Source organism: Myxocyprinus asiaticus, chromosome 6, assembly GCF_019703515.2.
Source record: "Myxocyprinus asiaticus isolate MX2 ecotype Aquarium Trade chromosome 6, UBuf_Myxa_2, whole genome shotgun sequence".
Taxonomy (NCBI): domain Eukaryota; kingdom Metazoa; phylum Chordata; class Actinopteri; order Cypriniformes; family Catostomidae; genus Myxocyprinus; species Myxocyprinus asiaticus.
In genome coordinates this window covers 54,989,801-55,003,522 of record NC_059349.1, presented here as the reverse complement: position 1 = coordinate 55,003,522, position 13,722 = coordinate 54,989,801, and the positions used below count along the sequence as shown (strand labels likewise).

At 38.1% G+C, this 13,722-nt stretch overlaps 1 protein-coding gene across 3 annotated transcripts in view; it reads left to right on the top strand.

Moving 5' to 3' along the window:
• The window catches only part of LOC127443010 (band 4.1-like protein 3), an 83,590-nt gene extending 75,109 nt beyond the window's left edge, over positions 1–8,481 (top strand). For all 3 annotated transcript variants that reach the window (XM_051701473.1, XM_051701472.1, XM_051701471.1), the window contains 5 exons: positions 419–514; positions 625–723; positions 1,123–1,203; positions 3,342–3,461; positions 7,391–8,481. In XM_051701473.1, coding sequence (XP_051557433.1) covers positions 419–514; positions 625–723; positions 1,123–1,203; positions 3,342–3,461; positions 7,391–7,396 — 402 coding nt within the window. In that variant the 3' untranslated portion in view covers positions 7,397–8,481. The remainder of the gene's footprint in view (positions 1–418; positions 515–624; positions 724–1,122; positions 1,204–3,341; positions 3,462–7,390) is intronic.
• The last annotated feature ends 5,241 nt before the right edge of the window (positions 8,482–13,722 follow it).

Below are 13,722 nucleotides of genomic sequence, written 5' to 3'. Positions count from 1 at the left end.
AACTACACATCTGTACATCACAACAGTGCATGATCACAGACTTCATTATAACACACTGTAGCACGTGGTCGAATTTATTCGTAAGCTGCACTCATTTTCCATTTGTTGTGGAAGTTTCGACACTCATGTGAGTGGCTTAAAAAGCTTCTTTTTCTGTCTTTTCACTTCGTTGAATAGTGGATATATTTCTGGCACTGTGTAGTCCAGAAATATTACAATCACGAGGTTTCTTACAGCGTTTGTGAATGCCTGCTCACATGATAGCACACATTTACTTCTGTGGCGAAGTATTCTGCATGATTGTGCTGCACTCGAGAGGTACAATATGTCTTTGAAGTGGCGATGTAGATTATACAACTGATTATATATTGCACTGTATATACAGTAGTTGATGTATAGTGTGATTTTTCTGTTTTAGTGTGAACAGTCAGAGGAGCCGGTGCTGGATGAGAAGGTTAAAGACGTTCCTGTAGTTCACACCGAGACCAAGACCATCACATACGAGTCATCGGAGGTAACACACTCTAAATTCTACGATTGTCATCGATTCGAGAAGTGCTGAAATATTCGGTCTAGTATGAAGGCCTTTTCTAATGTCCCTCTTGCTTTTTGGTTTTTGTGCAGGTTGATGCCAATGGTGACTCAGATCCAGGAGTTTTAATGAGCGCTCAGACCATCACATCAGAGAACAACAGTACTACAACCACCACACACATCACGAAGGTCAGTGAAGTCGCTTTGTAAGACCATCTTGACTGATCTGCTGTCAGTTCTATGTTCAAGTGTTTTTCTCCATATATCTATATACAGTTGTGCTCAAAAGTTTGCATTCCCTTGGAGAATTGGTAATATATGACACCTTTTTTACCTGTACTTTTGCTCCAAAATCATAGATTTTAACAGAAGTGTTTCCAAATGTAAAAAAAAGTTCTCTCTCTCTGTCTCTCTTTACGTCCATCCATGAATCCATCGTTCTATAATCTCCCCATCCCAGGTTCCTTGATCTTTGCCGTTTGTGACTGGACAGTCTAATTTTTGTCTTCGTTCTTGTAAATAAGAGCGATTATCATTTAAAGTCGTGTCGTGTCTGAGTTCTCAAAACTTCGTCTCTCCATGTGTCAGACGGTGAAGGACGGAATTTCAGAGACACGGATTGAAAAGCGGATTGTAATCACTGGAGACGCAGACATCGACCACGACCAGGTACAGCGACTGGCTGAAATAAACACGACTTATACATCAAGATATCAAGATACATATTGAAGGAACTCCTGCATCTTTTCTCTGAACGGCTAGGAATTGGACTGAAAAGGAATTGTTCATGTAAAAATGAAAATTATGTCATCGTTTACTCACACTCGTGTCCTTCCAAACACGTATGACTTCTTTAGAGTGGAACAAGCCCTAGTCTCCTTTTACTTTCATTTTATGAGAAAGAGAGGCCTGGATATTATTCAAAAATTCAACAAGAAAGAAAGTCATACAGCTTTGGAATGACATTGGGGTGAGTAAATGATGACAGAATTTTCATTATTGGTTGACGTATCTCTTTTAAGTCTTCTCTTTGCAAATTAGATCTTTCTGACAGTACTATATCAGACTAACCCATCTATATTAGTGATGGGCAATATTGTGTATATACATTGCTGTAAGTATTCCAAAGGATTTTGCTGGAAATTAAAACAAAATTAATTTTACTGTACATAATTAAACATTATGAAGCTACACTGCAACACAGGGTGTTTGGTTGAAATTATGCTTCCTCTGACACACTTTTAATTCATTTTAGTGCAAATACACAAATATTAAAGGATTAGTTCACCCAAAAATGTAAATTCAGTCATTGTTTACTCACCCCTGTGTTGTTATAACCCTATATGACTTTCTTTCTTTTTCTGAACACAAAGGGAGAAATTGTGAATAAATGTTGTGCTCAGTGATGTCATACAATGGCAGTTTATGGTGACCACCTCTTCAAGCTTCAAAAGAACACAAAAGTATAATTCAGAAGTCTAATAAATTATTCATGAGACTCATGATTGTTATGAAAGTATACGATAAGATTTGATGAGAAACAAACTGAAATCTAAAGTATTATTTAGTGAAAACGTTCACTGACCGTTGATCTCCTGTGTGCGTTCATGATAGGACACGAGAGCAACAGTTCACGCAGACCCCTCACGACATTGGTTCAAGCGAAAACTCGTTTTGTTTATCTAAAAACAAGTCGTCCACAACGATAGTGACAGCTGCACACAAAACAGAGAACAGAACGTTCTAAACATGTCTGAAGAGTTTGTAGTCCAAGAATTGATGCATTTCTATGCCCAGCCTTATTTTTTTGATCGGAGTATTCGGAAATCAAACAGAAACATAGAGGAGGCTACAGGATGCCACAGTCACACCGTGTCCTTAACTGACCGCGAACAATATGCAATAAAAGGTATATTTTCTGTTAATCAGAGTTTTTGTCCTAACAAGCCGTGACGAGTGATGGGACATTCTATCGATCACTTGTCCAAAAACTTTAAAAAAAAATAAGGCTAGGCACAGAAATGCATCAATTCTTGGACTACAAACTCTTCAGACATGTTTAGTCAGTTCTGTTCTCTGTTTTGTGTGCAGTTGTGTTGTGTTCTGTTGTCACTATCGCTGTGGAGGACCTGTTTTTAGATAAACAAAACGAGTTTTCGCTTGAACGCCCCAATGTCGTGAGGGGGCTGCGTGAACTGTTGCTCTCGTGTCCTATCATGAACGCACACAGGAGATCAACGGTCAGTGAACATTCTCACTAAATAATACATTAGATTTCAGTTTGTTTCTCATCAAATCTTATCGTATACTTTCATAACAATCATGAGTCTCATGAATAATTTATTAGACTTCTGAATTATACTTTTGTGTTCTTTTGAAGTTTGAAGAGGTGGTCAACATAAACTGCCATTGTATGACATCACTGAGCACAACATTTGTTCACAATTTCTCCCTTTGTGTTCAGAAAAAGAAAGAAAGTCATACAGGGTTATAACAACACAGGGGTGAGTAAACAATGACTGAATTTACATTTTTGGGTGAACCAATCCTTTAAGCCAGCCGTGTTCTATAGACTGTATATATTTAATACACTTTATAATGCATGCAGCAGTTGCATTGAAATCATGCATAGTTTTGATACTTTTTAAGGCACCTTGAAATCATTATGTGTCTGTAGTGCTAAAATTCAATGAATAGATCAGTAGCATTAATTCATTTCTAATTGATTTCTTCTTTTTTTAATTTGTCAATCATTACCCGCGTCCTCTGTCTCCCTCTGCTGGTGGCGTGTGGTGTTGCGCTCTCAGGCTCTGGCTGAGGCCATTAAAGAAGCTAAAGCGCAGCACCCAGACATGTCCGTCACTAAAGTTGTGGTACATAAAGAGTCGGAGATGTCACCTATTGCAGGTGATGTGTCAGTCACACAGGTAAGGGTGCTTCAGGTGTGCCTGCCATCCGATCTGCATGCTACCGTCTTCGCGTGCTTATCTTGATTGATGTTGTCTACGTGCTGCATTGCTTTGGTTTCAATTGACACATCTAACAAGTGTGTCCACTTTCAGAAATGATATTTCAAACCTTGCTTTATCTCCTCTGCACTAAATGACATGTCAACCTCAACACAGCTGAAGCTACATCCCGATTCACATACTTTTACTGCACACAAAGTTTGTACTTTGCTGATGCGAAAGTACATAGTTCATAGTATGTAGTATTGGCATGTAATATCATGCAAGATAGCATGAACTCTGCCTGCCAGATGTTATTAGTAGTGCACTGGAGAGACCAGGAAACACCTGACCTGTGCTTACAGTATGTGACCATTGACTTGTTCTTAGTGACCTTTGAACTATAACTGTACTGACTCTGAAACTTTTCTTTGAGTCAGACTCGACTAAACTCGCCGTTTCCTCTGAGATCTTTGTCCATTTGTTATGTGTTGCGTGTTCAGAGCTTCAGACCTGCATGATGACGTTCATGGACAGATATGCATTTCATAACTCTCACATGTTGCTGCAAGTCTTCACATGTGTCTGTACATGTGATGCATAGTGTGAAATGTCCTTCGGGTCATGGACGTATAGGAAAGCTCAGTGTTTGAATATTATATGATGTTTTGTAGAGGTGTTTGTTATACAGAAAGACCTTGGACTGGGTATCCAATTCACAAGCTCACAATTTGATTAGATTCCAATTCACTCTGTGTATATTTCAGTTATAATGTCAATTTTGCATAATGTATAAAAGCCATATGATGATTCTTAATACCAAATTCGATACCACAACAAAGTACTATCTAATATGAGTAAATATTGATTTAAGTTCTCAAGTAATTATTCACAAATAAAACAAGTCAGACACAACAGTGCTTGAAGTTTTTTACAGCAGTATCAAGTACTCAAGTAAACATACAGAAATGTAACAGAAAACTACTTAAATTACTGATTACAATGTATTCATACTTTTAAACACTACTAAAGTTATCCAGTTATTGTTGTTTGATTAATATTAACAAAATACTAGACAGCAGCAGGTCTATTAGGCTGCATTTACACCTCACGTTTCACTGGCGTACGGGACACCCCCCGCAGCCCCCAGTCCTATAGAGATTTACGTAAATTTTATTTATTATTATTATAGAAAAAAAATCTGTCATATACCGTAGCCAAATTAATTAAAAACTACTCGTTAGGCCAACACAAAATGGGTATCTTTTTAAAGCATAGAAGCTCTACTTTACAATGCATATAGACTTAAACAACTCTGAACAGGTGCTTTTTAATTGGCAGACAAATTAGAAGTGTTCCCTTTTCATAAAATATAAAATGATTTTATGAAAATTTTTCTCCCCAATCTGGAATGCCCAATTCCCAATGTGCTCTAAGTCCTCGTGGTGGCGTAGTGACTCGCCTCAATCCGGGTGGCGGAGGACGAATCTCAGTTGCCTCCGCGTCTGAGACCGTCAATCTGTGCATCTTATTACGTGACTTGTTGAGTGCGTTACCATGGAGACGTAGCGCGTGTGGAGGCTTCACGCTGTTCTCCACGGCATCCACGCACAACTCACCACGCGAGAGTGAGAACCACATTATAGCGACCACGAGGAGGTTACCTCATGTGACTCTACCCTCCCTAGCAACCAGGCCAATTTGGTTGCTTAGGAGACCTGGCTGGAGTCACTCAACATGCCCTGGATTCGAACTCATGACTCCAGGTGTGGTAGTCAGCGTTAATACTCGCTGAGATACCCAGACCCTCATAAAATATGATAATTTACTGTACACCATACTGTCAAACATATGATTAAAACATCATACAACATCATATTTGAACAGAATTCAACAAGCATGTAGACAAAATATTTATCAAGTAAAAGCCAGAAAAGAGTTTATAAGATGTAAACAGATATGGCTTTTTTCACGTTTTTCACTTGTAACTTCATGAAACATAAACACAATATGAAAAAAGCAGATGCTCCCGATTTAAACGAGCCCAAATACAATGTGATATGATGCATAGATCTTAAAATAATAAACAGTTATCTTTAAGATTCTTTCTAATTGTGTAGTTTCCCTCTATCGGCTCAGAATCGAGAACAATTTTGAGCTGTGTGTCCAAAATCGTATTTCCTGGTATGAGTAATTTTATATCACGGGAACAGTATTATGAAATAGTTATTTTTGCTGGACAATCAACAACAAAATATGGAATATCCATTGGTAATGTCTATTTTTTGATAATCCAGTGTATCAAAATAACTATTTCATTGATTAAAGAAAGGCCACTTTACTGTTCGCTGTCATTTTTGACCGGAAACAGTACAGTTTTTAAGAAATTATAACTTTTCTTCCACTCTGAAGTAAAAACAATCAAATGTTGCACTACTTTTGAGATTTTTTTTTTTTTTTTTTTTAGATCTTATTTACATATACATTTCTCGATTTCACCATTCATTTGCATATGCAAATAAGCACATTTATGTAAATTCACTACAGAAAAAACTTCTATAAGTTGAAACATGAAGAAAATATGACAGTGTGTCATGTATTGTGGGCAGATTGCTGCCATCTGGTGAAAAGAAAAATAACATGACTTGAAAATCATGTCATGACAATAATAGCCAGTAGATGGCGGCAGTGTTCTATGCAGCCACCCACTGTGTACAAATTCAATATTTTATCACAAGTAATGTATTTGGATATATATTTAGACATTATCAAACTATTATTTGTCAAAGTTTAGCTTTTTTTGTAACAGTAAGCAATAATGTCACATTATGCTTACAGTCAAACCTGACCATGGTGTTACAAAGAGGAGACATAGAATAATTAAATGACTGTTACCAATCATTTATTTCAAAAATATAAATGTAATAACTCAAACTAAATTAATAATAATGTCAAGAAAGTGAACAGTAATAAACAGAAATGAGCAGAAATTCAATTGGTGTATAAAACAGAAGACTCAGACTTTGTTCTTTGGTCTGTGAGTGAGCGTGTGTGTTTGTGTGTTTGTGTTTGTGCGTGTGCACGCGCACGTGCATTGCATTGTGGGTGTGTTATGGTCTTACCCCTACATTTTATGTTTGTGTTTTCTGCATTGTGGCTGATTTATAGGTTTTGTTTGACAACATTTAAAAAAAAAAAGCTCTGTTATAGTGTCATTTTTGTGTGTAAGTGTGTGGGGTTTATGTTTTGTACTCTTCATGGTTTATAGTCTCACCCCTTTATTTTTGTGTGTGTTTGCTCTGCATTGTAGCTCATTTATATATTGTATTTGGCAAATAAAAAAACTGCTCTGTTTTTCACTCTTTACCATTCATTTCCTATGGTCGGTAAATTTTGACTGTGAAACAGCAAAGGTGTTGCTTTTTTTTACGACCACTTAGACTTATCGAATCAAGTCAAAATATTTTTTCGTGTTTACATGGCAAGTTATGTATTTATATATATGTAGACATTATCAAACTATTATTTGTTAAAGTTTAGCTTTTTTTTTTTTTTTTTTTACTGTTTTGAAGCGTCAGTTTTTGCTTACAGTCAAACCTGACCATGGTGTTACAAAAAGACATAAAATAATCATTTTGTTACCAATAATTTATTTCAAACATCAAAACTGAATAACCTCAAAGTATATTAATAAATATGTTTGCGTTGTGCCAAACAAACACCCGTTTTGCATTTATGCACACTGCTGGCTGCACAAATATCTACTATAATACATCTGTCATACTGTATGTAACATGTACATGTTTCACTCGAGATGGTTTTCATTCTTCTGACTCACTAACTGGCAGAAAACCCTTCCTTTAGTTTGATTTCATTGACTCATGTTTTTCTGTTTCTATGTCATTTAGGAATAAAGTCCAAACCTTCCTGGTGGTCATCAGCTGAGAGTACTAACCCACGACCTTTAACCTCAGACGACACAAGCTGTCAGATTTCATTTCAGTGCATCATCAGCTCCACCCAGAATGCACCAAACATGTGATCTACAGCGAGAAGAGTTTCATGCCAGCAATTTATGTACTCTCTGTTCTCCAAAACCTTAAAAATGGGAAAAGTAACATTTCCACACACACACACACACACACACACACACACACACACACACACACACACAAAAAGCCTTACAATATCTGTGATTTTTCAGAATGATTTAAATGTGTTTAATTTATGCAACTTCAGTTTATTTATAGTCCAACACTCTGAAGTGGAGAATGTTGATGCATTGAAACATTTTAATTTGTATGAAAGAAAAAAGCAACAAAAAAAAGAAAGAAATCAACGTGCCAACATGTTGCTAGGCTTTGTAACCTGTCTGGAAAAAACATTTTTGATCAGGTTAACATATCAAGAATTGGTTTTTAAGTCCTGTATAAAGTTTCCAAGCTTGTTAGTTAAGAAAACAGAAACTACTACCCCTATAGAATTCAGATACTTATTTTTACTTGAATCATAAAAGTATTTTTATCGCAATGGTTGTTTCACAGTTGTTTTTCTTGCACCAAATGACTGCGTAAAATAAACATGCAAAAAATGTACAATTTGTTGGAACAATGCCACTATATTAAGGGCTGCCTTTGGTAACTTTGTAACCCATAAAGATTTAAAAAAAAAGCTTTTTTTTTTGTTTTGTGTTTTTGGCCACTCTGTCTCTTTAGTGTAGTCACAGAATGGACCAGAAACGCACTAGCGTGCTTTTGGTTTTGTATTAAAGTTTAGACATAAGGGTTTGCAGTAGAAATCTCTAGATCTGACCATTTGACCATTTCTTACATTTGACCCTACAAGAAAAAGGTCAGAGGTGTAGTATTTTTCTAGTGCTCTGTAGTGCACGCCTAACACACAGCACCTCTGCATATGAAAGCAAAAAACAACAATGAATGCAACTGATGTGATTCATTTTGAGTTTTTATTATTTTGGAATAAAATATTGCTGAAATCATCACGCTTTGAGTTTTGTGGTCAATTGAAATATTGAGTTAACCTGTCAAAGCTAATGCGTTTACTTTTGCAACAAAACACAGATAAATAATTTAATGTTGACATAAAGGGTGCTCATGCAAATCAACAAACTGACGATGTTAGGAAGTATTTCTCCGCACTTTACGTGAAAACGTGCAAAGATACGTCAATTTTTCACCCACAAATTCTAATTCCATCATCATTTACTCACCCTCATGTCATTCTACACCTGTATGACTTTGTTTCTTCTGTGGAACACAAAAGGCAATGTAATGCAGAATCTCAGTCACCATTCACTTTCATTGTATCTTTTTTATTTTCAGTGTATTGCAAGTGAACGGTGACTGAAACTAATGTTCTACCTGGCATCTCCTTTTTTGTTTCACAGAAGAAGGAATGTTGTTTGGAACAATGTGAGGGTGAGTAAACGATGACAGAATTTTCATTTTTGTGTGACTATCTCTTTAAACTGTTAATGAACTTTCTGGTTCAAGAAACTGATCCTTCAGTTGCACTCTGTGACCACTAGATGTCAGAGTAAGCGATCGCTTCAGGTCATCAATGATTGTGTTAACTTACTAAATATGTTGTTGATGCACAGGAGACTTGTTGAGAACTCAGGGAGATGTTTTGGCACACGTAGCTGCTCCGAGAACTGACACATCACACACTCCGTGACATCAGTCATTAATCTCTTAATCAAACTTTTTGATGATAAGGGCCCCCAAATATAACGACCCCTTTGTGAGAAAAATAGTAAATGTGATATTAAGACATGTTGTTTGCCAAATTAAATAATGGGCTTTTATATTATCATTGTATTAATGGCAAAATAAATTATTGAGATATTCTGGAAAGATCAGCTTAACCAGCATGCATTTTATCTAGTAATGCTAGTTAGGAAGTCAAAATTAGTCTTGCTGATTAAACTAGTCAAAAAGCCTTGTTGAAAAACCCAGCAGACCAGCATTCAAAACACAACAGACTTGCTGGTTTTTCATCACTCAAGGGTTTATAGCAGAATGTCTGTGTCGTTTTGGATGAAATGTTTATATATATCGATCAGCCACAACGTTAAAACCACCTGCCTAATATCGTATAAGTCCCCCTCGTGCCTCCAAAACAGTTCTGACCTGTCGAGGCATGGACTCCACAAGACCTCTGAAGGTGTCCTGTGGTATCTGGCACAAACACGTTAGCAGCAGATCCTTTAAGTACTGTTGCGAGGTGGGGCCTCCATGGATCGGACTTGTTGGTCCAGCACATCCCATAGACGCTCAATCGGATTGAGATCTGGGAAATTTGGAGGCCAAGTCAACACCTTGAACTCTCAAGTTCCTCAAACCATTCCTGAACAATTTTTGCAGTGTGGCAGGGCGCATTATCCTGCTGAAAGAGGCCACTGCCATCAGGGAATACCGTTGTCATGAAGGGGTGTACCTGGTCTGCAACAATCTTTAGGTAGGTGGTATGTGTCAAAGTAACATCCACATGAATGCCAGGACCCAAGGTGTCCCAGCAGAACATTGCCCAGAGCATCACACTGCCTCTGCCGGCCTGTCTTCTTCCCATAGTGCATCCTGCTGCCATCTCTTCCCCAGGTAAATGATGCACACACACCTGGCCGTCCATCTAAAAGAAAACGTGATTCATCAGACCAGGCCACCTTCTTCCATTGCTCCATGGTCCAGTTCTGAAGCTCACGTGCCCATTGTAGGCACTTTCGGCGGTGGACAGGGGTCAGCATGGGCACTCTGACCAGTCTGCGGCTACGCAGCAAGCTGCGATGCACTGTGTGTTCGACACCTGTCAGTCATGGCCAGCATTGAGTTTTTCAGCAATTAGTGCTACAGTAGCTCTTCTGTGGGATTGGACCAAACGGGCTAGCCTTCGCATATCAGTGAGCCTTGGGTGCCCATAATCCTGTCGCCGGCTCACCGGCTGTCCATCCTTGGACCACTTTTGGTGGGTACTAACCACTGCATACTGGGAACACCCCACAAGACCTGCCGTTTTGGAGATGCTTTGACCCAGTCGTCTAGCCATCACAATTTGGCCCTTGTCAAAGTCGCTCAAATCTTTACGCTTGCCCATTTTTCCTGCTTCCAACACATGAAATTCAAGAACTGACTGTGCCATGGTAACGAGATAATAAATGTTATTCACTTCACCTGTCAGTGGTTTTAATGTTGTGGCTGATCAGTGTGTGTATATATATATATATATATATATATATATATATATATATATATATATATATATATATATACAGTATATATTTATGTTTATGTCTACAACACTCTACCAACCATTTTGCAACCATCCACACCAGCCGGTGAGTCCTGCACTGGCATGAAGCACACATTTTCTTGAGAAAATGTTCAAATCTAATCAAAATACAGCAGCCGTTTTCCATTAGGAGATGTTGGTTGTGTGTGAATGAGTGCCAGACCACAATCCTCTTGTGTGTGTCGTCTCCGTCTCCACCCAGATCAGCCACAAGCTTCCCTATTCAACTCCACACACTCACAATCTAGCGCTATACAACACTACACAACTCTATGCAATAATAATACTACTATTACAATTAGTACAACCCTCAGTTATGCTTGACTCCAGTCTCATCACACACACACACAAATGAAACAGATTGTGTTTATCTGAGAGGTTATTTTAACAGCATTATCTGTTGTGATGTCTCTGGATGAGCTTATGTTGAGATATGATGGCTGTTTATGTCTCTCTGTTCTCTTTAAAGAGCGGCTTTATTAAGGGCCTCAGGATACTTTGACGCCTGTCCTCCACACACACACACACACATTTACCCAGTTATCTAAATGAGAAGCTGATAGTGTGTGGACACATTCTTTACTGTTCAAGGCCACAGCCATGTCTTAACTCTTTATCTTAAGCCTGATATGCTGAAAACGGCTCCGTTAATGTTTTCATGAATGACATACGAATCATGTACTGTACATGACATATTTTCAATTCAAAACGGCTAGAGCGGATTTTCTTCTTTCAATCAACAACTGTCATGGCCGACTCGGGCAGCAATTTGAGTTGAATCGTTGAAATGTCTTTTTGTCCCCAGTCCATTCAAACGAACTTGTTTTTTCTCCGTGTCTCTCCCCACTCCTCAACTATTGACGCATCTACCACATCTGGACTTATCTGCCTAATCAGATAATGGCTTAACTGGCAGCTCTTAAGGAAACTGGTCTCTGAACAGTTTGAAAAGCACCTTGTTTTCATCTTGTCTCTGTATACAGCCTCCAAAGGCAGCATTTTCCTAGTTTCGGACGCAGCACCGGTTTCGTAGTTGCCTAAAAAATCTATTGCCCTCTTGTGGTCTGAGGTTTGTTACCGCCAGAGTAATGCAAGAGCGCACGTAATGGATGTACAACAGGACCACGCATTGCCCATGCGCTCGCGTCAGGCATATCAGAAACATTTATTTTATGCTCCGATAACTGCTGCTATAAGCCGCAAATAGCCAAAAACTTTATATCTGTTTTTACTTTAGGCAGGTCTCTAAAAAATGAGCTATTGTTCAGTTTTAGGCTGCAGATGATGTTTGGATCACTCAACATGTTTGACAGACATGTGACAATGATAATCAGTACATAGATTCAGAATTTATAATGTATCATTTTATTTTAACATGGTTGACAGTGATTGGATGATGCTGGACATTACTTTGAATCAGAATGAATTATGCTAATTTATGATGTAATGTCACCTTGAACAAAATTGAAAATGACAAATATTATTTTGTCTCAAAATCAATGTAATAATTTCAGGGATTCTCATTAGCTTCATTCATTTACAAAATTTTAAAAGTTATTAAAAGTTCGATGAAATTACCTTAAAATCAATCTTTGGACATTGAGCGACATTATGACCTCATAACGTGTTTAGAAAAGTGCTATGGGAGTTTTTGTTGCTGCAGTATTGAGTGTTTTGGGAGAAAATAAAAATCCGGTTATTCTCTGATTTTAACAGCAAAACGTAAACAGTCATGCGCACAACACTTGTAAACATTGGATAAGCCAGTAAGAATGCCAGTAAAGGTGTTTACATGTAACCCAAAAATGGAGGTAATGGGTAAAACTCTTCATATATCAGTCGGTTTTGGCTTAAGCCATTTATGACTTTCCCCAGAAAAAGAAAAACCATCTAAAGTGTTTCCATAACCACACATGCTGTTAGCATATTTAGCATGATCGGTGTAAGATCATGCATGTAAACATGCTCAGTATCATCTTATAATCTGTTAAACATGTAATGTTTCTTCATTTTCAATTCAGGATTCTCTTCAAAAACAGCAGCATTAGTGTGTTTGAGTCAGATTCTAAATGCATCTACTTTCATCTCACAGACTGACCTGAGATCTGTTTCTTAAAGAAAGAGGCTCTGTGTGTGCAAAGACATCAGTGTGTGTGTATTTGTGTGTTTGTGTGTGTGCAAAGACATTAGTGTGTGTGTGTGTGTGTGTGTGTGTGTGGGCTAAGACATCTTTGTGTGTGTGTGTGTGTGTGTGTGTGTGTGTTTGTGTGTGTGCAAAGATATCCGTGTGTGTGTGTTTGTGTGTTTGTGTGTTTGTGTGTGTGCAAAGACATCAGTGTGTGTGTTTGTGTGTTTGTGTGTTTGTGTGTGTGCAAAGACATCAGTGTGTGTGTGTGTGTGTGTGTGCAAAGACATCAGTGTGTGTGTGTGTGTGTGTGTGTGTGTGTGTGCGTGCAAAGACATCAGTGTGTGTGTGTGTGTGTGTGTGTGCGCGCGCAAAGACATCAGTGTGTGTGTGTGTGTGTGTGCAAAGACATCAGTGTGTATATGTGTGTGTGTGCGTGCAAAGACATCTGTGTGTGTGTGTGTATGTGTGTGTGTGCGCGCAAAGACATCAGTGTGTGTGTGTGTGTGTGTGTGTGTGTGTGTGTGTGTGTGATCTGTGCTGCAGAACTGTCTTTAATTAAATTCCTCTGTTTAGTGTTCCAGGTCTTTCCTGCTTATGTCATATCAGAGGAACCACAGGTGGAGTTCAGCACATTTACTTTCAACACTAACACACTGATGAACTTGATCCTAAAAGAGTGCTTGTTCCTATAAATGACATTTGCTTTGATATTTTGTAACATAATGACATCCAGACATTTTTAAGTCTGACTTTTTTTTAATTCATTTATAAATTCGTGTTGTGTCTCTGGTAAACTGAAATGAG